Below are 22,567 nucleotides of genomic sequence, written 5' to 3'. Positions count from 1 at the left end.
GGGTTTCCTGACTCTGGAAACCCAGAAGGCATTGAAAGAGCTAAAGCAAGCAGTCATGGAAGCTCCCTCATGAGCCCTGCCAGACTACAACAAGCCTTTGGTATTATATTTACATGGGCAGAAAGGAATAGCCAGTTGGCCCAGAAACGTCTGCAAGCTGTAGAATGTGACTCAGCAGAACTAGACCTCGTAATTCAAGGCCTGATGTCCTGTGCTGGGGCTGTGGCAGCAGCAGCTGCGATGACTGAGAGAGCACTCAAACTCATTAGGCTAGTTAAGTGTCATGCGCGGTTTGTGCTTTCAGAACCTTCGGGAAATGGATCGCTGGGCTTGGAGGTCATTTGGGGAGTAACTCCTCCTTCCCTGCAGACCTGACCATTGTTTGATCTTTGGCCATGCATGGTGAGCTGCCCTGCTCAGCATATCAGATCAGCATATCAGAACACAGAGCTGCACACCCCCAGGCATGGCCTCCCCATCCTGTTGCTGATGTCTGTGCTGATCTGTGCCGATTGGCTTCTTTTCACCTGTGGTTCCTTGCTGTGCAGGGTTCGTTGTTAAGCAGAGTTCGTCATTACGTAGAACCTGCCCCACCGCCATGTTTGAGACATTAACTCTTTCGGTCTCTCACAGGGCCTCTCCCCATCGTCCGCCTGCCCGCCTGGGCTGCGAGGAGGAGCCGGGCGAGCATCGCCTCCATCTGCCACGGTAGACGCTGTCGTGGAGCAGGCATCGCCTGGCCCCGACCATGTCGTGTGTCCACTACAAGTTCTTCTCCAAGCTGAACTATGATATGGTCACCTTCGACGGCCTCTACATCTCTCTGCCTGACCTCAAGCTCCAGATCATGGCCCGTGAGAAGCTGACGGCGGCCAGCTGCGACCTGCTGATCACCAACGCCCAGACCAACGAAGGTGCGTGGGGGCAACAGGCACGGGGCCTCGGGGACTGCCCGGCTGGCAGTGTCGCAGACGACCCCGCGACAGCTTGGGTGGAAGCTGGAAATCCAGTAATAGTCCAGTCTGTTCATCAGGATGTTTCAAGGCAGTGCTTTCAGTGCAGCTACACAGATGATTTGTTTGTCGCAAAGTGTGCAAGGGGCGTTGATGAGAAGAGAGCTAAAAACTCACCTCGTGAGAAAGCATATTTTTAAGCGCTAGGGGGAAAACGTGTTCTCAGGAGTTACCCTCTTTTGTGGTAGAGAGAGTCTGGCATGTTAGTAGTCCTTGTCAGCTCTTACTCTGCAAATCCTTTCCCCAGCAGCATATCAGCTGGTTGGCAAGGCATCTAAGGCTAGTCAAGGCTTTTCTTTGTCATTTCACATATCGGCTTGCCTTCTGATGACTTCTGTTCTGAAGAGCTTCTGTACTTTATCTGGGTGAAAATACTTCTCTGCATAGTGCTCAGAGAGGTGCTTTTGCACTGCTGTCAGACTCCAAACGGTGGGTTAAAGCAGGCCGTAAAATAAAGTAGGAGCTTTTTTCAGTAACCTGTTGATAGCATACATATGACAGAAATTAGTAAAGCTAGCAGATTTTCAGAAGTATAGGTGAATTTAAAAATGGGATTTTTAAATTGTGCATTCAGCGTGAAGCGGAGCATAACCTGAGCTGCTTGTACTTTTTTGCAGGAGGAAGGTTGTGGATACTAATGCAATAGCTGATTTAAGATTTCCGAGTCCGTATGAGGCAGCAGTCAAAGTAGCTCTTGTTTAACTTGTCTGCCTCCATGAAATACTTCTTTGCCTTGGGTCTTTCAAGCATACCAAGTTTCTTGTCTTTTAGACTGTTATGTCTCTTCTGCTCTTGACTTGGAGATAACATCCAAATCTTCCTTTGCTTTTGCAAGCTTTCTGAGTTAACGGGATCCTTATTTTTAATCACAGGTCAGATTGACAAAAGCCCAGTAGCCCCTTACTGGCCATCCCTGCCAGTAAAACAAAAAACAAGTGTTGTGCTATCAGGGAATAGGAATCAACAATGTTGTTACCTCCAGCTTTGCTGAACATTTCTGTTGGAGCACTGCTTGGACAAGTGTGAAAAGTAGCCTTGTTGGGCATGACGTCACTGCTCACTTTGCAGATGTGGAGTCACGAGGTGAGGCAGTGTGACGCTGCTTTGCAGGTCCTGGTAGTTGCCGAGTCTCTGCTAGGGGATGCTGCTGCCCATGGGGAACAGGTTCCTGCTGGGAGACACCAGTTCATTCTGAGAGCTGTTAGACTAAGCTGGCTTCTGTTAAATTCAAATTGAGAGGGACTTCGGGAATAGCGCGCCAGATTTGGTCCTTCCCTATTTAAAAAAAGAAAAAAGTTGACTTTTTAGTCGACATTGTTTGGCTTCACCTCTCATAAAATTTCATCACCAAAATTAGTTCAGTTAATTGCGGCGAAGGAAAAATAAATGTCTTAAAGCCAATTGGTATCAGGCCCCTTCACAGAACTAACTCAGCAATGGACTCTGCTGTATGTAAACACTCTTCCACAAATTCTCTGAGACGGTGACCAAGCTGGTGGGATACTTCAGTACCAAATACAAATAGGTGCCGGGATAAGTGTCCTATACAGAGAAAGCCTTTCCTTCACCGCACTATTGTCACTCTTCAGCTGATCCATTTAAATGTGCGCTGATGGACTTTTAAGGTGAATTCAGTTTTATATCAGTCTGTTACTAGATGGCTGGACCTCTCTTCATGGTGCACTTAACAAGCGAATTGAAAACAAGCATATATCACAAGATATATATATATACACACACACATTCAAGGATAAGTCTATTCAGAAGGCAGGTGTCAATGCTTCTCTTCTAATGGTCAATGAATTGTCACCAAGTACTAGAAGAGGACTTCTTCCTCTTTTTGCATCACACAGCTGTTGGGCATGTTCGAAGTGACCTCTGCAGGCTTGCATCATTTGTGAATAAATGCATTGGTTGCTGTCCTCATATATACAGTCTCTTCCTAGGCGAGGTGCTGCCACTTGTAAAGCTGCTGCAGAACTAGAACAATCCTCAGTTCAGCACAGGTGTAGCAAACTCCTGCCTTTTTGTGGAGCCGCTGTTGCTTGTCCTCTATCTCTGAAATGTCAGTCCAGCGGTTTGTGATCGGGACCAGAAAGAACGCTCTGTATGACTCCATTCAGCAGGTCGAAACAGCTGGTTTGGGCTTCTAGATCTGCAGCTGCCATGATGTCCCAGTTGCCTGCCTGGGCCCCAGTACTGCTTCAGCTCCTTCTCCATCAAAAAGTCCCAGTGCAGGCCTTTCTTGACAGGTGGCTGTGGAAGGGTTAGAGTTTCTTCTTTGAGAAGAGCTCTAGGGGTTGCTTTCAGGATATATGACTTCTGTAAAAGCTTCTGTTTTCGTCATTAGTAGTCCTTTCTCCTACAATTTGAACCTCCTCGGAAGTCCAGAGGAAGCTTGCTGTTCGGTTCCCTAGGGGGGAAGATCAGGAATTAGTTTCAGCTAAATGATTTCTCAGTTTTCTGAAGAAGCATTCTGTCATTTGGAAATAGAAGTAAAATGTTCATTTCATTGTGGAAATAATGTCTTCTGGTAGGTGAGTTTTGGGGTAAGAGAGGTTCCTGCCTGTAGGAATAATATACTGAAAAATGAAGCATAAATTGTGAAATATTCCTGTTTTGTGTGTGATCACTGAGCAAAACCACCCTGTCAGAGCTTGACTAGATATACAGCATCTTTGGTTTTCAGACCATTGTTCTGATTCGGTCTGCAAAGGTAAGAGCTTTTAATATTTAAAACTGTAGGCAGATTACAGGGAATGGCTGCTGATAGTGATTTAAAATATTTAGTCATATCCAGCTTGTGTAAGGACAATATAAAAACCATTCTCATGGAGAGATCTTTGCATTTTAAGCTTACTCAGTCCAAGTGTCTCAGGTAGTTTGGTTTTTTGATTGTTTGGGCCTTATGTAGAAGGTCAGAAGGCTTTCCTCCTCTTCAAAGACTAACATGGTGTAAGCCCAGGCAAAGCATGGGTAGCTTCAGGCCCACTCTCTTTTCAAAAGGCTTTTCACGGCTGTCGTCGTAAGGAATTTTGTTTGAGTGTCTCAGCTCTGCAAAATGAATCGCAAGAATTCATAGAATCCTGGAATCATGGAATGGTTTGGGTTGGAAGGGACCTGAAAGATCATCCAGTTCCAACCCCCCTGCCATGGGCAGGGACACCTTCCACTAGACCAGGTTGCTCAAAAGCCCAGGGACGGGGCATCCACAACTATTGACATCCAATTCACATCCCTTGGGTTAATTCAAACTAGATGATAAGCTTCAGAGGGGAGATAGCACTTTAGTTGGAGCCAATTGTGCCCTACTTGTGAAAGCAAGCTCAAACCCCCCCCAGATTTCTCTGATCCAAATACTAGCATTGCCAGTTTTGTTTCCATTTACACGTAAAGCGCCGAGCAGCTGAGAAGCGGTGTTGTTGATGGATTAAGCTCCAAGGAATAGACAGAGATGGCAGGCGCTCTTCTGTGTTCTGTCAGTCTTGACCGCTAGCAGCACAGGGGAATTGATATAGTTAACAGCTAGGAAAGCAATGGCGCAGAGTTGTCATGCTTTAGCTGAGGGCCTCTTTTGTTGCAGGGCAAGCTAGTCAGACTTCAGAATCTGGTTTATGCAGGTGAGACTTTGCTGTGGTTGGTTTTTCTCCAAAGCTCTGTTGGTTTTGTAGCCTAACAGAAGCAAAAGCAACTTAAGCTAGATCAGGAAAGAACCTCACGCATTAGCAGACTCCGCTTCAGTGACCTTTGAGACCATTTTGCTGTTGGCATTCCAACCATTTTAAAACCATGAAAAAGATTGTGCTGCTTGTGTTTGATTATCAAACCTGAAGGTTTCTTGAAATGTACTTTCAGTGTGTTGGGACGATAAAAGTGCAACGTTCCATATCAAACTTTGCTTTTCCATCCGTAAAGGGATTCTCTGAAATGTTGTGTAACTATGTATTGATATAGGTTCTCGTAAAGTGGCAGATTCTTTTTCTGTATTGATGTTGTTTTCAGAATACACAGGTGGTAATGCCCTGATTCCTAGGAACTCATCGGTAATTGTTAGAAGAATCCCTGCTGGAGGAGTTAAAGTCACCAGCAAACCCCGTGTTACGTAAGTATCCGTAAAGCATTGTATTCTTGGTTAGGGGTTTCAGTGCATTAACTTTTTAAATTGATATTAGTTTACAAGAGGCATTCAGATTGTATCTTTCTTGTTAAAGCTGCTGTTAATTTTTGTTGTCATGGGCTAGATTTTAATATATCTGTCCCAAAGCAGACGTACGTGTTTTGGCCTGCTGGGAGATGGGGTTGAAACTGCAACAATGGTAGCTTTTAAGATGATTCCATTGGGTTTGTTCTTGGGGTTGATTCTTCTGAGAGCCAAGTTGTAGATCCCATTTCCTCTACGTGGAGAGATTCCTTATTTTATGTGTTTGATTTGATTGCTTTTATAGTAAAGACAGATAGGCATTGTTGTGTAAACTTCTAATTTCTTCCCACCTCAGAAGAGTCTGATTGTCAGTGTTTGACTATTTCTTGCATTTGGGGGGTGCAGGGTGGGATATGGCAGGTATTCTTACCCCCTGGTAAATCTGGGTGTTTTGCATACTAGACACAGAGGAAAGACCAAGGGTTGCCAGCTGGCAAACCATGCAAACCAGAAGTTCCATTCATAAGTGATTCCTGTTAGTTTCCTAAAGACAATGTCCATTTCAGGCCAGAGAAAAAGAACACTCTCCTAAAGTGTATCACCTTTTGAGCGAGTACAACAAAGGAATAGTTAACCCCTTCCAAACTTGAAACTCAGTAAGCAGTTCAGCACGTTACCAGGCGTTACTAGTTCTCTAAGTCTGTTTTTACCCTAAGTTGCTATCAGTGCTCCAGGTTTTCAATCTATATTCCTCAGATTTCTGGAGGACAGAGAATCGGATGTGTTGGTTAAACTTACAGCTATGCAAATGCAATGCTGACTACAGGATTATTGCTGTCATGTATGTATTCAGCTACATTAGCATTGTTTGAACATTCATGTTTTCCAGCCTTCTTAAAGAGACGCCTCTCCCCCACAATTAGTAGGTATTATTAGCTTGTGGTTTTGCCATGTCTTTCTCATGTTGGTTCTCAGGCAATAAAGTAGACTGGTGAGTTACTGTGTGTCTCGAAAAAACAGCACAGCAGCATCCTGGTACCTGTGAAGCATTTGCGAGCAAAAAACCCTGAATTCCTGTGAGTCTGCCTGTAAACTTTGGGCATATTACTTCAGCAGTTGCTGCAGTGCTTTCAGGCACTACCTAGGAATTCAGGACGGCACAGTGTTGTCCTTGTAACCATGGCCTTGTTTTGGCCATGTTTAACTTAAATATGTGTGCTTAGTGCCGCCTTGTCAACGCATCCTCCGTTTCTGGTTGGCTGGCGCTCTCTCCTGGTATCATAATCCTGCCCTGAAATGAGAGGAGAGATGCTGCTAGCATCAAAGATCAAGCAAAGACCTGTATGTGGGGATAAGGAAAGAATGGCGCTGCTGTTGTAGTGTTGAAAATGAACCAGGCAGATGAGCTTTCTATTCCTTCAGCTGGAAACATTGCAGAAACAACTGGTAGAGTGGTTAATGTTTGGGAACGAGGAATGTATGCTATAACGGTGGAGAGGCCTTCAAAAATGCGTTACTCACCTTGTTGTATGTTCTTCAAGGTAAATGGATGAAGAAAGCATTGCGTGGTAATCTAAAGTATTTCCCTGTACTTCCCCATCTTCAGGAGGTACGTGGCTGTACTTGCGAGCCTGGTGGTATTCTAGCAGTGGCAGGAAGCATGAGCCTTTCTAGTTGTACGTAAATTCCACAGCAGCCATTGAATTGTCTCTGCTCATGCGACGCTTTGGATGACGTATGAATTGTTTGTTAACTAGATCAAGGGCTGCACGTCTGATTCCTGATGAGTGGCATGCAGATACAGATCAATAAGTGTGTGGAATCTCAGCAAGTTTTCAAATGTAATGACTATTGCCAAAAAGATTGTAGCCTTTTCAAGATTATCTTAAAGCAAATTCTGGCAAGTAAGACCTTTTCTTTTTTGTCACAGGGCTCCTAAATCACACCAAACCCCAGAAACTGCTTTCAGGTGACATTTCTACTACTATTTTTAGTCAATCTTGCATATGCTAAATGTAGGAGCTATCTGAATACAGTGCTTGGGCTTTCACAAAGAAACTCTGTTCTAAAGCCTATGCTGCTGCCATTCTTGTTATCTCTTTGTCAGATGACTGACTGTTTTCTCTGAAGTAAACTTGCACTTCAAAGTGTCTAGAACGTCAGTGTTCTTTCTTGGAAATTAAAGTACTGTATCTGGTACCCATTTGTAATACTAGATATATACGGATTGGTTAAAGTTGCCTTTGTATTTTGAGAGTTGATTATTTAAGAACACCAAGCTGTGATACAGACTTCATCTTTTTGATACTGACGCAGCAGAGACAAAATACCTGAGGGCTTCCTCTTGCACTGTTGTGTTCTATAACTGTACATCTTAATTTGTGACAAAGTAGAAACGGGATTTGGGTCTGTTTGTTGGGTTTTTTAGTTGCGCTGAATGTGCCGAGAGAGAACAGTTTAGGTATATGAATAAATTTCCCCATTCCCTAGACTATCAGAACATGATGTTTTGATGTTCAGGTTTTATAACCTGTTGTCACTGCTTTATGCTGGGTACAAGTGCTTTACTTGAAATTCTAATCACCTTTACTTCTTCTTCCAGGAGTCAAACTGAGCCAGTGCGTGGAACATCAAAAGCAGTATGTAAAAACACAATCTCACACTTTTTTCTACACACTGCTCTTAATTCTAAACCATGTAGCCTTGTATTAATTTTCCAAACATTAACTAATTATATATTCCAGTAAAACCTGGTGTATGTTGTAAAGACAATGTCTTTGATTCAGCATAGGAAAAACTGGGTAATGCCATCACTTGCACAGTTCTAATGTAAATATTGGTATTGGTGCCTAGTGATGCATTGCATTTCACATTGAATATGCTAGACTATTTCCTGGATGACTTTGTGTTGTACAGGTAATGTATGATCGCTTTTAGATCATGTAGGTGCGAGGTTTGCACAACTGAACATGGTGCCATGTTCTACATCTGTGTATAGCTAGTAAAGCGTATGTTTGTACATTGTTTTGTTTGTAGGTTGTTTTGTGCTTTTTGTTTCTTGCAATCCAAATTGTTTGGAGTGAATTTTCTGCTATTTCCACATTATATCACTTAGCTTTTTTTTTTAAAATACTCTTTTTGCCCAATGGATTTTGAAAATGTTATCAAAACTCACTGAGAAACCACCGTGGTTAAACTTGGTACTGTTTCTTAGTTGTGACCTGGGGGTTCAAACAAATAGCCAAACCAACATATCCCATACATTTTGAGGACAGTCATGTGCAGCTAAATGTTTCCATTTCATGTCCTTAAATGCTTGGGTATTTGTTCCTAAAAGTGTATAATTGAAGTGATATTATTTGGGCCCCTCTGAGTACATGTATGTCTTTAAGAGATTGCCATGAATTTAAATATGGTTGCTCCGCAAAGTGGTATTCGGAAGTTCTGCATTTGATCTTTCCACTCTATCTGATGAAGCAGTTTAGTTTAATAGTTTGTCTGCAAATGAAAATATCTAAGACCCAGTGTAGAGATTTTGGCACAAGGTTAGAGCCTGGTGTATTTGTGGGTAAAATCCCTGTCATTTGTCTGAACTTCTGCCTGCAGTACTTTTTTGGACCTGGGTGGCTTCGGGGTTGGATGCTGCTTTGATTTCCCAAAGGTTAAGCCTTTCTTTAGTATACCCCCACTCTGAATTTCCATTTGGAAAAGGGGCAGCATTTTTCTTTGGGTTAGAAAACACTGTCATTCGGCTGCTAAACTAGAGAGAAGTCACACAAGGAAATACCTGACTGGTAATGGTCTAGATCTGGATTTGCGACTTGGGTCGAAGGCTAGGTGTAACTGTGCTTTTCAAAATAGCCCTTATAATGTAAAAATTCCTATTTGTTGGTTTTTATTTTTCATCTTCAAGTATAACTGCTTTTTCTTCACTAGAATGGTGTGAGGCTTTACACTAACCCTGGATCATTGGATCTGATCCCTTGATCAGCTGTTTGGGTAACTTAATCTAGAAATTGATGAGCTCTGGGGTTGTGTTCTGTGAAGAATACAGCCTCTGATTCTCGTGGAATGGTATACAATGAACTTAAAGTGGAAAACTTCTTGTATGTTGGTGTAAAAACACTAAGCCTAAACCTGACATCCATAATTCTATCACTGATTGGTTCAACTTCCTTTTTGGACATGAAAGGCTCTCATTGTGAGCCCAGTGACCCTAGCAGTTAATGGAAGGCATTTATGTAAACCACCTTTATAGTATTTGATCTAACTGAGATGGGGTTTTATTTCTTGGAAAGAGTTCTTTTTCTCTTTGTTTACTAGCTTGTGTATAAACACAAATCACATCTTCATCAATAAGGTTACCATTCTTTCAGCCTCGTGTGTTCCCTGGTGTCTTTGTATTATGTTTCTAAGTAGCATCTTACCATAAGCTTAGATAGATGTCTCAAAAAAATATTTTTTTTTAAGAAAGGAAAAATCCTGGAGTGGGAGGGAAGACTTAGTGTTAGTTAGAACTAATTAAAAGGAAGACAAAGCAAGACTGTTCCCTTCTTGTTTGCTCTGACTGTACCTGATGTGGGTTGTGGGTAGCCATAGGGAGGGTGGAAGCCTTGCATCTCTCTTTACAAGTCCTCTCTCTCTCTCTCTGTCTCACACACACAGTAAAAGCACTGCAGCCTCAGGTGCTTCTAGTGTTGGAGGCACAGTTAGCTCTATTCTTAAAGCTAACTCAGGTCTTGGTCTAAAGTGTGTGGGGTTTTGTTTTGTTTTGTTATTTTAAATAAATGTCTTTCTGCATGTATTTCAAAGCCAAACCTGGATCTTAGTGTGGTCTGAATAAATCACTGGGAAGGCTTGCCAATTATTGTTGAACAGTAAAGCAGCAATGTTAAAATCAGTTCAGATTTTTTTTTTTAAAGGATGCACAAAAGCTTATTGTTATAAACGCGAATAAGGGAAATCCAAAAGCCAATCAGGATAACCAGTCCGTAATTTATTAGTAGGCTATGGCTAAGCAAACAGCGCTGGGCGAACAGGAGGAGTCTCGCTCCAAAGGCCTGTCGCACCAAACAGTTAATGCGTCCGGTATTTATTTCAGTACATCATACATATTCATTACATCTTTTTTACATAGCTATTTCGGATAGTTAGTTGGTTTTTGTTAACAATGACTTATGAGTTATAAATTCTTAACCTTTATCTATTAGGGGTTATAAATTCCAAGATTCCCCTGTCTAGGGAAGCAGGGGAGTCTGTGGTCTGTCTTATGTTATAAACTGCTGGTTTTTCTCATCCTTGAGGCTGTAATAGCCCATTTGTTTCTTCTCCGGTTATCTTATCTCTTGTGTCTGCATGTGTGCATTTCAAAGCTACAATTATCTCACAAGGCATGTTTCTAAGTTTCACACCATCAACTCTAACAAAGCAATCCCTGTTATGTTACAATGGGCCTTACACAACCAACTCTAACAGCACATTATTTAATTAGTTTAAAGAATTATTGCTTAGTCAACATATTAGTACCTTAACCATTACAATCCCCCTCCCTTTTTCTATACCACTAATTTACTTATCAATACCCTATTACCACCCTTCTGGCCGCTTCCAGGATGAAGTTTATACAATGAACAAACTCCAGGTTTTATTACAATTCCCCCCTCTTATTTATTCCGTATTTTGTTCATTGAATCTCTTTAACATTTCCGATGCTTTAGCAAAAGTTGATATTTCTTCTCCTTCCTTAGGGTGTTCGCACTTGCTTTTCAGGAACAGTAGGTGGGCTGCCTCTAAGTGTCCTTTCACAATAGAAATCAGTTTGTTGAAAATACAAGGTCCAAAGGTTAGTCCCAATACTAGCAATAGTAAAGGTCCTGCGATTGTAGAAATCAAAGTAGTTAGCCAGGGAGAATAATTGAACATTGCTTCATACCAGTTCTGTCGGCTCTCTCTCTCCCGTTGTCGTTTCTCCAGTCCTTCTCTCAATTTTGTCATTGTATCTCTAACCACCCCAGTATGATCCGCATAGACACAGTACTCCTCTCTCAGAGCAGCACATAATCCCCCTTCTTTGAGAAACAGCAAATCCAAACCCCTTCGATTCTGCAGGACTACTTCAGAGAGTGAACGTATTGATGTTTCCAGAGCCGTTATAGACTGCTCTATCCTCATAAGGTCCTCGTCCACAGCTACCCTTAAAGATGTGAAGTCTTGGTTTTGTTTTACTAAAGAGGCTATTCCTGTGCCTGCACCTGCACTTCCTAATACCATAAGGGTGGCTAGGGTTAAGGCCGTGATAGGTTCTCTCTTTACTAGATAATGTTCAAGAGAAACGCTGTTCATTGCCTCTTTTAACTTAGAGGAATAGCTCTCTGAGTGGTATATTATCCTTGGAACAATCATTATCCGTACACAAAATTCCTTGGTACTCTGTAAATATTCGAGGGAGATACAAGACGTAATTCCGGTTTTAGAGCATACCCATTTAGCATTATTTGTGGGTATTAGCCACTGGGCTGGCCTTTGAATTCGTATTTGGCCATTAGGGTTTAGACAGAGATGTTGTTTCTCTATGGGTATTCTCCCAACACATTTCCCTTTTCCCATAATCTGCTGCATGGATATGCCTTGTGTGCCATTCTCCCAGTTACATTGTGGTGGATTTGACCCATTCGTCAACTTAAAACTATTGCCAATCCCTATAGCTTCATAATAGGGCGGTTTTGTGTCAAAACATAACCAACAGTGGTCAGTCAAATTTGGATTTGTTTGATTTAATACTTGGTAGCTAACTTCCATTAACTTCCAAAGAGAGTTAGGCTCAATATCTCTTTGTCCATTCAGGCTGTTGGTATTATCTGCTACATCTTGTGTTTCATTTACCACTAACTCTGTTTTAATCTGTTTTGTTCCCAATTCCCCGGTAAGTATTGTGTTAGGCCCCACGGGAGATAATTCCTCACTTGGAGCCATTTCTTTCTTGATTTGTATTAATGTACCCATTACCTTTCCCGTGGTCCATGACATCATTCCCCATGTTCGCCCCAGAACCCACCCAGGATCCTCCGGGTTCAATACACTGAGGTTGAAATATTTGCAAAGTCCAGTGTCCAAGCTGTCGCTAGTGTCTCACAACCCCAGTGTCCACAAAAATAGTATCCAGGATAGTTGCAATGAGGTCGCCCTGGATTTGAACTAGGGCACAGGTATACTTGTGTTGGGTAACACGGATCCTTCTGACGTCTGAAAATTCCACAGTAGGTTATATTAAACTGTGGAGCCCCCTGAACAGTTTTAGTTTGGATTGTCTTAGATGATTCCAGCTGTATTAATGTCCATTTAAATGGTCGGTGCCCGTGGGAGTATACTGGATGGGAGTATATCACTATTACCAATACCATTCCCAAACAGATAGTTGTCAGCAGCCTCTGGGAAGGTGCAAATCTGCAATAGGTTCCAATTCCCCTTCTCTCCTTCCTCCTTTCTTTCACGTCTCCCTTATTCCCCTTACCTTCTGTACGCATGCCTCTGCCTCCTTCGCCTACTCTTTTGCAGAGAGCAGCGAGGTAATGGATCTTCTCGGCAGCAGGCGCGTTAGGGTTCTCTGGGAATACTGGCATGGCAACCTGGGAGGGATTTTTCTTGAGGAAAATGGAGAGAGTTTGTTAACCCCGACGGTCACCTTTCTCTTTTGTTAAAGTGAGTGGATTTAGCCGTCCCTTATGCTTTGATTCTCTATTCTATTTGGGGATGGATCGGTCTTCCCACTTCCAAGTGAATCGCTTTGCACACAGCTTTACAGACCATTCCCAATCCCACTCATATATCTTTCAAATTATAGGCACCAACAATTCCCATCCACAGAGCAACTTACACATTTCTACCTCAGTTTCCCATTCTTGGTTAGTTGAGGATCCTCCCCCACAATTCATGCAATGGAAATGTCTGGCTAATGATACACAATACCACTTCTTATCACAACTTACACATTTACATACCACCCACCCCACATGTCCCGAATCAGGGTGTTTAATACATGGTATTGCTCGAGATTGCCTTCTTGAAGCACCTGGTTCCTTAGTAGTGATTTCGCAGCAATGAGGAAGACATGTATGTGTCCCTGTTATTTTATATATATTCCCGCACCCCTAGTTTGTGTAGGTAAATTACCACTATGCCACGGAGCACAGTTAGTCTTTCGTAGGATTTTTCCAGCGGGTACCTGAAACCAATTATACAAACTGGACTTTTACAGGTCCTTCGGTAGAGTTCATTGAGTCTTCCTGTTCTTTCTTTTTATTGTCATCTTTAGCGATCCAGGCTCTCTTATCAATTCCCACTGGTCCTCTGACAAAGGTCCTTTAACTCTCGAGGCATGGGTCCATCCTCTCTCGGCTGTTCGAATCGCTGTATCTGTAGCGAGTAAAACAAGAAAAGGTCCTTCCCACCGAGGGGTAAGGGACTGCTCTTTCCATGATTTTATTAATACTTTATCACCAGGTGTAATAGAATGGATAGACATATTCAGTGGAGGTCTCTGTACTACCATTCCCTTTTTCCACAGCTCTTTCCTTCTTTTCATTAATTGGGTGATATAGGGTTCAATATTCCCTTCGCTTATTATTGGATTATCTGCAGGGCATTCCATATCGTATGGCATCCCGTATAACATTTCAAAAGGAGATAACCCGATATCTGTCCTTGGCTGGGTCCGTATATTTAAAAGTGCTAAGGGTAAACACTTAAGCCAGGACATTTTAGTTTCAATCATTAATTTAGTTAGCTGCCTTTTAATTTCTCCATTCATCCTTTCTACTCTCCCTGAACTCTGTGGGTGCCAGGGGTTATGGTACTCCCACTTTGTCCCAAAAGGAGCTAGGGCATCCCTCACTATCTTAGATACAAAGTGGGGGCCCTTGTCAGAATCAATAACTTCAGTTCTCCCATATCTGGGTATAATGTGTTCTAGAAGCACTTTTACCACACTGTTAGCTGTTGCCCGTGTTGTTGGAAAAGCCTCTACATAATGGGTTAAATGGTCTACCATTACCAGTAAATGTTTATATCTTCCCACCTTTGGAAGGTCTGTAAAGTCTATTTGTATTCTAGCAAACGGTCGTTGTGCTAATTCCCGTCCGCCCATTACCCTCTTACGAGCTTGCCGCTTGTTAATTTTCTGACAGGTTATACAACCCTGAACAATTCCTTTCGCAACATCGTAGATCCCAATACTCACATATTTGACTGCAAACTGATCTATAAGAGCTTGAGTTCCCCAGTGAGTCTTTGAGTGTATGCTTTTCATAATTTCAAAAGCTAATGCTTTAGGGACTACTCGCCGACCATCGGGCAACACCCAGTCATTTTCCTTTTCCTCAGCTCCCATCTGCTGAAGCTTTTTCTTTTCTGCTTCGGTAAATGAGAGTGTTAACCTCTCACGTTCTTTCTCACCCTCTCTGTCCTTCCTGGTTTCATTCCCTGATTCCCTCAGAGTTAGCAAAGCTGCTGTTCTCGCTTCCCTGTCCGCGATGTTATTTCCCCGGACCTGCGGTGTTAAACCCTTCTGATGGCCCCTGAGATGTACTACTGCTATCTGCTCAGGACCCCGTAATGCTTCCAATGTTTGAATTATTAATTCTCTGTGAATCAAATTCTTTCCCTTTGAATTCAACAATCCTCGCTCTTCCCATATTTTCCCAAAAGTATGCACTACTCCGAAAGCATATTTAGAGTCAGTATATATAGTACCCGTTTTCCCTTTCAACAACTGCAAAGCCCTTAATACAGCATACAGTTCACACGCTTGAGCAGACCACGCAGCACTCAATGGCCCTGACTCCTTAACTGTATAATGCTCTCCTTCCACTATCGCATACCCATATTTTCTTTTGCCTTCTACTACCCGAGAAGATCCATCTACATACAACCTTTCTCCAGTCTCCAACTCCACCTCCTCCAAATCCGGCCGAATCTTAGTCTGTTCTTCTATATTCTTTAAACAGTCATGTTCTAATCTTTTCCCCCGGTACCCCATACAAAAACTGAGCCGGGTTTTGTATTGTTGTGGATTCAATTTCTAATTTAGGGGAATGAATTAATATTCCTTCGTACTTCAGGAGTCTGGCATCTGTAATCCATTTTTCTGCTTTTTGTTGTAAAATTCCCCTGATATCGTGAGGGGTGAAGACTTTAAGCTCCCCTCCAAATGTTATTTTATTAGTTTCTTCCACTAATAATGCCACCGCCACTATTGCTTGCAAACACGTTGGCCACCCCCGCGCCACCGGGTCTAACAGCTTCGATATATATATCCTACGGGCTTTCTCCTTCCTGCCCATTCCTGGGTAAGAACTCCGTACGCTGTTCCCTCATCAACAGCCACAAACAAATAAAAAGGTCTCCGTACATCTGGCAAATTCAAAACCGGAGCATTTACTAGATCAGTTTTGAGTTCTTCTAATCTTGCATCATCCTCCGGGCTCCATTTAAGAAGTCCGTCTTGTGTTAACTTATGATACAAGAATTTTACTTTTGCACTGTAATTTTCAATCCACTGCCGACAATATCCGAACAAACCGAGAAGCTGCCTCACTTGCCTCTTACTTCTAGGGGGTTTTAGCGACAGAATCCCATTAACCCTGTCAGGGTCAAGTTTCTTGGTTCCGTTATTTAACCAGTGTCCGAGGTATTTAACTTCATCCTCCACAAATTGCAGCTTAGCCTTAGACACCTTAAACCCCTGAAGACCGAGGAAATTCAATAGACGAATACTTTCCCGCTGAACTGCTTCCCTATCTCTTCCAGCGAGCAAAAGATCATCTACGTATTGTACAAGGGTCACCCCTTCCTGCAACCGATAACCTTGGAGTATTCGCTCCAAAGCCTGACCAAACAAATTAGGAGATTCAGTAAAACCTTGGGGAAGCACCGTCCACCTAAGTTGTTGTTTTCTGTGAGTATCTGGATCTTCCCATTCAAACGCAAAATAATCCCTACATTCCTCCTTTAGAGGACACGTCCAGAATGCATCTTTAAAATCTATGACGCTGTACCACTGAGTATCGGGAGGAATTTGACTCAGCAAAGTATGTGGATTTGCTACCACCGGGAACCGACTTACAGTTCTCTTATTAATTTCCCGTAAATCGTGCACCAGCCGATAAGTTCCATCTGGCTTTTTAACTGGAAGTATCGGCGTGTTAAACGGTGACATGCAGGGCTCCAATAACCCCTGCTTTAATAATCTTTCTATTTCAGGTTTTAAACCTTCTCTCCCTTCCCGAGACACTGGGTATTGTTTGATTTTTACTGGCACCTCCGGATTTCGGATTACTACTTCAAAAGGCTCAATGTCTAACTTCCCCACTGTATCGGGGGAATACCACACCTCAGGATTTATTAACCCTTCATCTACTTCCGTAAGCGGACACAACTTCACTCTCAACTCTTTCTCCTCCACTCCCAGGGTTATCCCAAGTTCTATGATCAAATCTCTTCCCAACAAGTTATATTCTGCCTCAGGCACAAACAGCAAATTCCCTATACCGCACTTACAATCTGATTCCACCAATACGTTTTTGATCACCGGAACCTTAAACGGTTCCCCCTTTGCTCCAACCACGCTAACACTTTCTTTAGATATTTTACATCCTTCTGGTAAAGATTGGACGGTCGACCTCTCTGCTCCAGTATCCACCAGAAAAGTCACATTTTGTTGCTGGGGACCCACTTTCAGTGTTATCAAGGGCTCTGATTTACCTGGGGTCCCCAGCAAATAAAGCCCTTGACCCCTCTAATCCTCACTGAACGCCTTTTTATCCTGCTCTCGCTTTTTACAGTCCCGCTTCATATGTCTTTTCTTTCCGCAATAGAAACACTCAATTTCTCCAATATTTTTTTCTTCCCTTATTCGGGGTTTTTTTGTTTTTTTTTTTTTTTATCACCCTGCTCTCCCCTCTGCTGTCCGGCCTTCTGCACAACTCCTCTCTGCCCTTCCCGAACAGCAGCTACCAAAATCCTTGCTTTCCTTCTTTCAACTTCCTCTTCCCTTCTTACAAACGCTTTCTGAGCTTCCCTCAAAAGTTCATCCAGACCTCTATTCTGCCAATCTTCTATTTTCTCGAGCTTTTTCCGAATATCTACCCACGACTTCGCCACAAACTGAGTTTTTAGAAGTGCCTGACCGACCGGAGTGGCAGGATCCACTCCCGAATACAACTGAAAACTTTTCCGCAACCTCTCAAGCCATTCTGTTGGTGTCTCATCCTTTTTCTGCTGCTCATTAAATGTCTTATTAATGTTCTGCCCCCGAGGTACCGACTCCTGAATCCCCTGAATTATTATCATCCTAAGATCTGACATATTGTCTCTATGAACCGGGTCCTGATTGTTCCAGTTAGGTCTAGCCAACGGCCACTTTTGATCAGCCGCGGGACCGGCTTGGTGCTGCTGATCCCAGACTCGCATTTCAGCACCCCTAATCATATTTCTCTCCTCCGCCGTAAAAAGAATACCTAAAATTGATTGCAACTCCTCCCAAGTATAGAGATTGGGTCCTAAAAATTGATCCAATCTCTCTGCAACCCCTATAGGATCGTCCAACAAATTTCCCATCTCCTTTTTAAACTCGCGCACATCTCCCGTATTTAACGGGACCGCGACATAACCAGTCCCAGGTGCTCCCTGTCCACCTGCTCCTGGGATCAACATCTCTCTCAGAGGAAACAAACCACCTCCCCTCGCAGACTTCTGCCGACTAAGTCCCCGAGAAACCACATCATTCTCAGCCTCCTGGGATCTTTCCTCCTCCGTTTCAGAGTCTGACCCGGGACCCCCCACTAACATAGGGGCCCCTTCTCCTTCTAAGGCTCTACCACATTCCCGAAATGTCCCCCCCTTCTGATTATATGCAGACTTTAACTCCCTGCGAGATCGTGACCGAGTTTTAGGACCTTCACAGGGTTCATCCCGAAGCACAGATTGGGCTTCTAACGGGGCTTCGGGAGGCTGAGGTACATAGGGTGGGGGCCATGAGGGATCCTCCGTCCCTGACTTTTTCTTCTTTTCTTTCAAAGGATACAAATAAGCACCCTCCCCTAGTTGGGGAATCCACAACGCCGCGTATTCACTTTCCTCCGAACTCACAGGGGGTTTCTTTCCATTAACCCAAGCATTTAACTGTTGACACACCCAATCTTCGGAAGAACCGAAAATCGGCCACACTATATATGGATTAGTAAGGGGTTGACCTCCCCACACCTCCATACAATAATGTATCATTTTTGGTTTTGGACTTCTCCTGCCTCCGAGGAGAATCATCCCAAAATGTTAGCATCATCCCCAGCGGACTATCTGGGGGTATATCCGGTGACGGGTCCTTCCCGCCCATGGGTCCAGAAGGCCTACTTTTCCTTTGGCCCATCTTCCGAGGTGCCTTTATTCACAGTTACCGGGTGGGACTCGAACCCACAACCTGGTTTTTTCCTTTCGCTTCCCCTTGTTCGTGACTCGCTCCCTCACGGGCTACGAGAACTGCACTACTTAAGGGTCCACACTCGCTTGGCCTCTACGAGACCTCTCAAGCACTCGCACCTCAGGATCACCCACCCCAACCAAGCGGCTCACCGCGTACCCGGTGGGACTCGAACCCACAACCACGCAAATACTTACCCTGTCCAGGGTCCCCGCTTGGTCTTCGTGCACGAAACTTTAAGGGGTGCTGCAGGTTTTTTGCTTAGCCACAGAAATTTAGAGTTCGTCGGTACGGGGGTTGGTACGGGTAACCAACACAGGGCTATCCGTAGATAGGGCGCGCCTCCCTTCTCGTGGGGACCTGCACCAAACTCACCCGTATCCGAGTCACGGCACCAAATTGTTATAAACGCGAATAAGGGAAATCCAAAAGCCAATCAGGATAACCAGTCCGTAATTTATTAGTAGGCTATGGCTAAGCAAACAGCGCTGGGCGAACAGGAGGAGTCTCGCTCCAAAGGCCTGTCGCACCAAACAGTTAATGCGTCCGGTATTTATTTCAGTACATCATACATATTCATTACATCTTTTTTACATAGCTATTTCGGATAGTTAGTTGGTTTTTGTTAACAATGACTTATGAGTTATAAATTCTTAACCTTTATCTATTAGGGGTTATAAATTCCAAGATTCCCCTGTCTAGGGAAGCAGGGGAGTCTGTGGTCTGTCTTATGTTATAAACTGCTGGTTTTTCTCATCCTTGAGGCTGTAATAGCCCATTTGTTTCTTCTCCGGTTATCTTATCTCTTGTGTCTGCATGTGTGCATTTCAAAGCTACAATTATCTCACAAGGCATGTTTCTAAGTTTCACACCATCAACTCTAACAAAGCAATCCCTGTTATGTTACAATGGGCCTTACACAACCAACTCTAACAGCACATTATTTAATTAGTTTAAAGAATTATTGCTTAGTCAACATATTAGTACCTTAACCATTACAATCCCCCTCCCTTTTTCTATACCACTAATTTACTTATCAATACCCTATTACCACCCTTCTGGCCGCTTCCAGGATGAAGTTTATACAATGAACAAACTCCAGGTTTTATTACACTTATACTTTGAATATTTCTTAATTGTCTTGCTCTTATGTTAGCTGTCATTCTACACTTCCAAATCTGTGCTGCTGTCCTACCGTTACTACTGCCAAATCAAGAAAGTGAATCCTATTTGTTTTCGTATTCCTATTTCAGTAACTGCAAGGATCTCTAGTTGGTATTAGTCCTCAGAGGCTGCAGAAATGCAGAGAGTCACGCGCATTGTTTTAGCACCGCCAAGCACAGCTGTGATCCTTCCTGGCTGAATTTTCAGTTTAACCAAGCTATTGGGTTTTAGGAAACCACTGTAATTTAAATGCAGCACTCCAGCAGTGAGATTAGCCTTTTCCTCCTATTTTCTGTGTCTTGAGGACAGCTGTTCAGTTTACGCTGTGACACTTTATTCTACGTTTTTGAACAACCGAAGTCCTAATAAGCAGTGATTCAGGTGTCTTTCTGATCATGTTTTGCTAGTGTAAGCTTAACTGCTGCTTGTGGCATAATATAATTCCATATTCTGGAAAAGGAACAAGCTAAGCGTTACCCTGTTTACTTGTGGAAAAGCAGCATTTCGCTATTAGTTCTCCATAAACGCTGCAGCCTATTGCAAACTAGTGGCCTGAGGGCTTCACTCCTGCAGGGTGTTCCAGGAGGTAGGTGGGAGGGAGGAGTGTGGTTGCAGTGGAGAAAAAAATTACAGGACTGTGCTCTGACTCCATGTTTTCATCATCATTAAAAATTGGGTTTGCTCTGCTAGTAAGAAGCATAACATTAAATTCTCACACCTCCGGAACTAATCTGGATAGTATGGCCTGTGGTCTAATAAAATACAAGACATCAGTATTGTCTGTTTTTGTAGGCCGCTCTGTCATGGTAAACACCTTTATTTCACTAATTTGAGCAGCCTGTTTTTTTCTAGACAAAGTGGTGGTTTACTTTCATGGCTGATGTTCTGGCTTGGTGTTTTTATTTGGGTGTTGTGGGGTATGGTGAGTTTGGCATTTTTAAACTTAGTGACGACAGGAGGGGCAGAGTTCATGGTTGAGGGCTGATACGCCTGTGCTTGATTTTGCCAGGCAGCTACTGTCTTCATAAAAGCATAACTGTGTGCATTTAGAAGTGATGAGATGTTAACGGATTAATTGACAAGCTACACTGCAAATAAGTTTCCTGTAGTGATGCTTCCTTCTCAAATAAACTGAAATCCTTTTTAGCTGAAAATTGACAGATGTGAGCATTTGACAAGGGTCCCTCTCTGAGATACTGTGGAGCAGTAAGTTGATGTCGAGCGGGTTTGGTTATTTTCGTTTCTTCTCATTAACCACACAGGCACTCTTAAGGTGCCATAGGTTTGGACTTTGTTTTGAGCAAACACAAATTGCACGGGGTTGGCAGTGCCCCTGTCAGCAACACTCAGAGGATATAGTGCAGACTTTCAGACTACAGTAGACCTTAACTATTGCTATGTTTTGACTGTAGAACTTGAATATGTGTTTAATTTTTTGTGAACAGACAGATGACTCTCCTGCATCTCTTTCTCTGGCCCACCTTGCTAAGGTATAGATATATTCTTTTCAAATTCTTTAAAAAAAAAAAGTGTTTGCTTTGTTTTTTAAAATCTTATACTGTGATCTATAGCTGGATAACTGTTGTAATGGAAACAAAATTTAATTTAATTTTTATTAATTTAAAGTATTAATTTTAACTTTAAAATGGGTGTCTATTTTGGTACTAGCCTGTAAAGAGCAGTTCCCACTTTGGGAAGATAGAAGGGGAGTACCTTATCAGCCTCAACGTAATGTTGCACTATTACTCATCTTCCAGACACACAGAAGCAGCATTTCAGAAGCTGTTTACCATTTCTCATATGTTTCATTGATTTTGCATTGGAAACTAACAGTTTTTCCAGAAGAATTGAATGGGCTGTAAGTTACGGGCATTTGGAGGGGGGAGTGTGCAACAGCCAAAAGAGAATCGTTTCTGTAACATGGACAATTGCATGGCTGTTTTTGAATTCCTAGCCATTAAAGTTACAGATCCATTCTTTTAATGCTGCACAGTTTCATAAATGCTAGTATATAGACAGTAGACAACATAATCTAATTTGTTGGAATGCAGACTGTGTGAAGTGTGAAAGTGTACCTGATTGTTTCTAGGAATATACCGATGTGTATGTGTGGCATATTAGCAGATGTGACCTTCCGGAACTGTTGTAATGCCATGTTTTGCTATGGACCTGCTTGCATTTTTTGCTCAACAATGTGTACCTTCCTCTGGGAAAGCACTACTGTCTGCACTTTGTGAAAAGGCGTAGTGCTAGCCAATGAAAGAACTAGTCTTTAAAGTTACAAAGCTTAGAGAGGGTAGGGCCTAATGCAGAGGAGCTAGTTCTTTCTTCTGAAAAGGAAGGCTGGAGTTCATTTCCAAGAAAGAGGAATCTCTTCACACTGGTCACTTCTTTCCTTTCTCACTGAAGAAATTAAATTGTGTGCATCTGGGGGGGGAAAAAAAATGTTTGGAAGGTAGCCACCAAAAGAACTTGGTCTCCATTAGTGCTGTCCCTAAACATGTCCTTGGTACTGTAAACTTATGCCAAATTTTACTCTTAAAATATGAAGAAGTGTCCTTGTGGTGTACACATTTAAGCTTTTGAGAAAATTTCAGTATTTCAGAAAAATACAGGAACATAATGGAAAGCAGCTCAAACCTGTTACTTACTCTAACGTCTTTAGTGCAGACTGACTTGGCATGGAGGTGATGCGTTAAGAGTTTTCTGGTTTATTATTACTACGTATGAAATGCCATGTTTGAATTTTGGTCTATTCCTACTAATGTGTTGTGGGTT

General features: G+C 42.7%; 1 protein-coding gene across 1 annotated transcript in view; it reads left to right on the top strand.

Annotated features, from left to right (window-relative positions):
* The first annotated feature begins 748 nt into the window (after positions 1 to 748).
* The window catches only part of LOC142026376 (E3 ubiquitin-protein ligase RBBP6-like), a 34,244-nt gene continuing 12,425 nt past the window's right edge, over positions 749 to 22,567 (top strand). The window contains exons 1-5 of the mRNA XM_075019333.1: positions 749 to 914; positions 5,016 to 5,115; positions 7,085 to 7,123; positions 7,757 to 7,793; positions 21,235 to 21,279. Coding sequence (XP_074875434.1) covers positions 749 to 914; positions 5,016 to 5,115; positions 7,085 to 7,123; positions 7,757 to 7,793; positions 21,235 to 21,279 — 387 coding nt within the window. The remainder of the gene's footprint in view (positions 915 to 5,015; positions 5,116 to 7,084; positions 7,124 to 7,756; positions 7,794 to 21,234; positions 21,280 to 22,567) is intronic.

The sequence above is a fragment of the Buteo buteo genome, chromosome 33 (assembly GCF_964188355.1).
Source record: "Buteo buteo chromosome 33, bButBut1.hap1.1, whole genome shotgun sequence".
Taxonomy (NCBI): Eukaryota; Metazoa; Chordata; class Aves; order Accipitriformes; family Accipitridae; genus Buteo; species Buteo buteo.
This window is presented reverse-complemented; position numbering and strand designations above follow the sequence as displayed.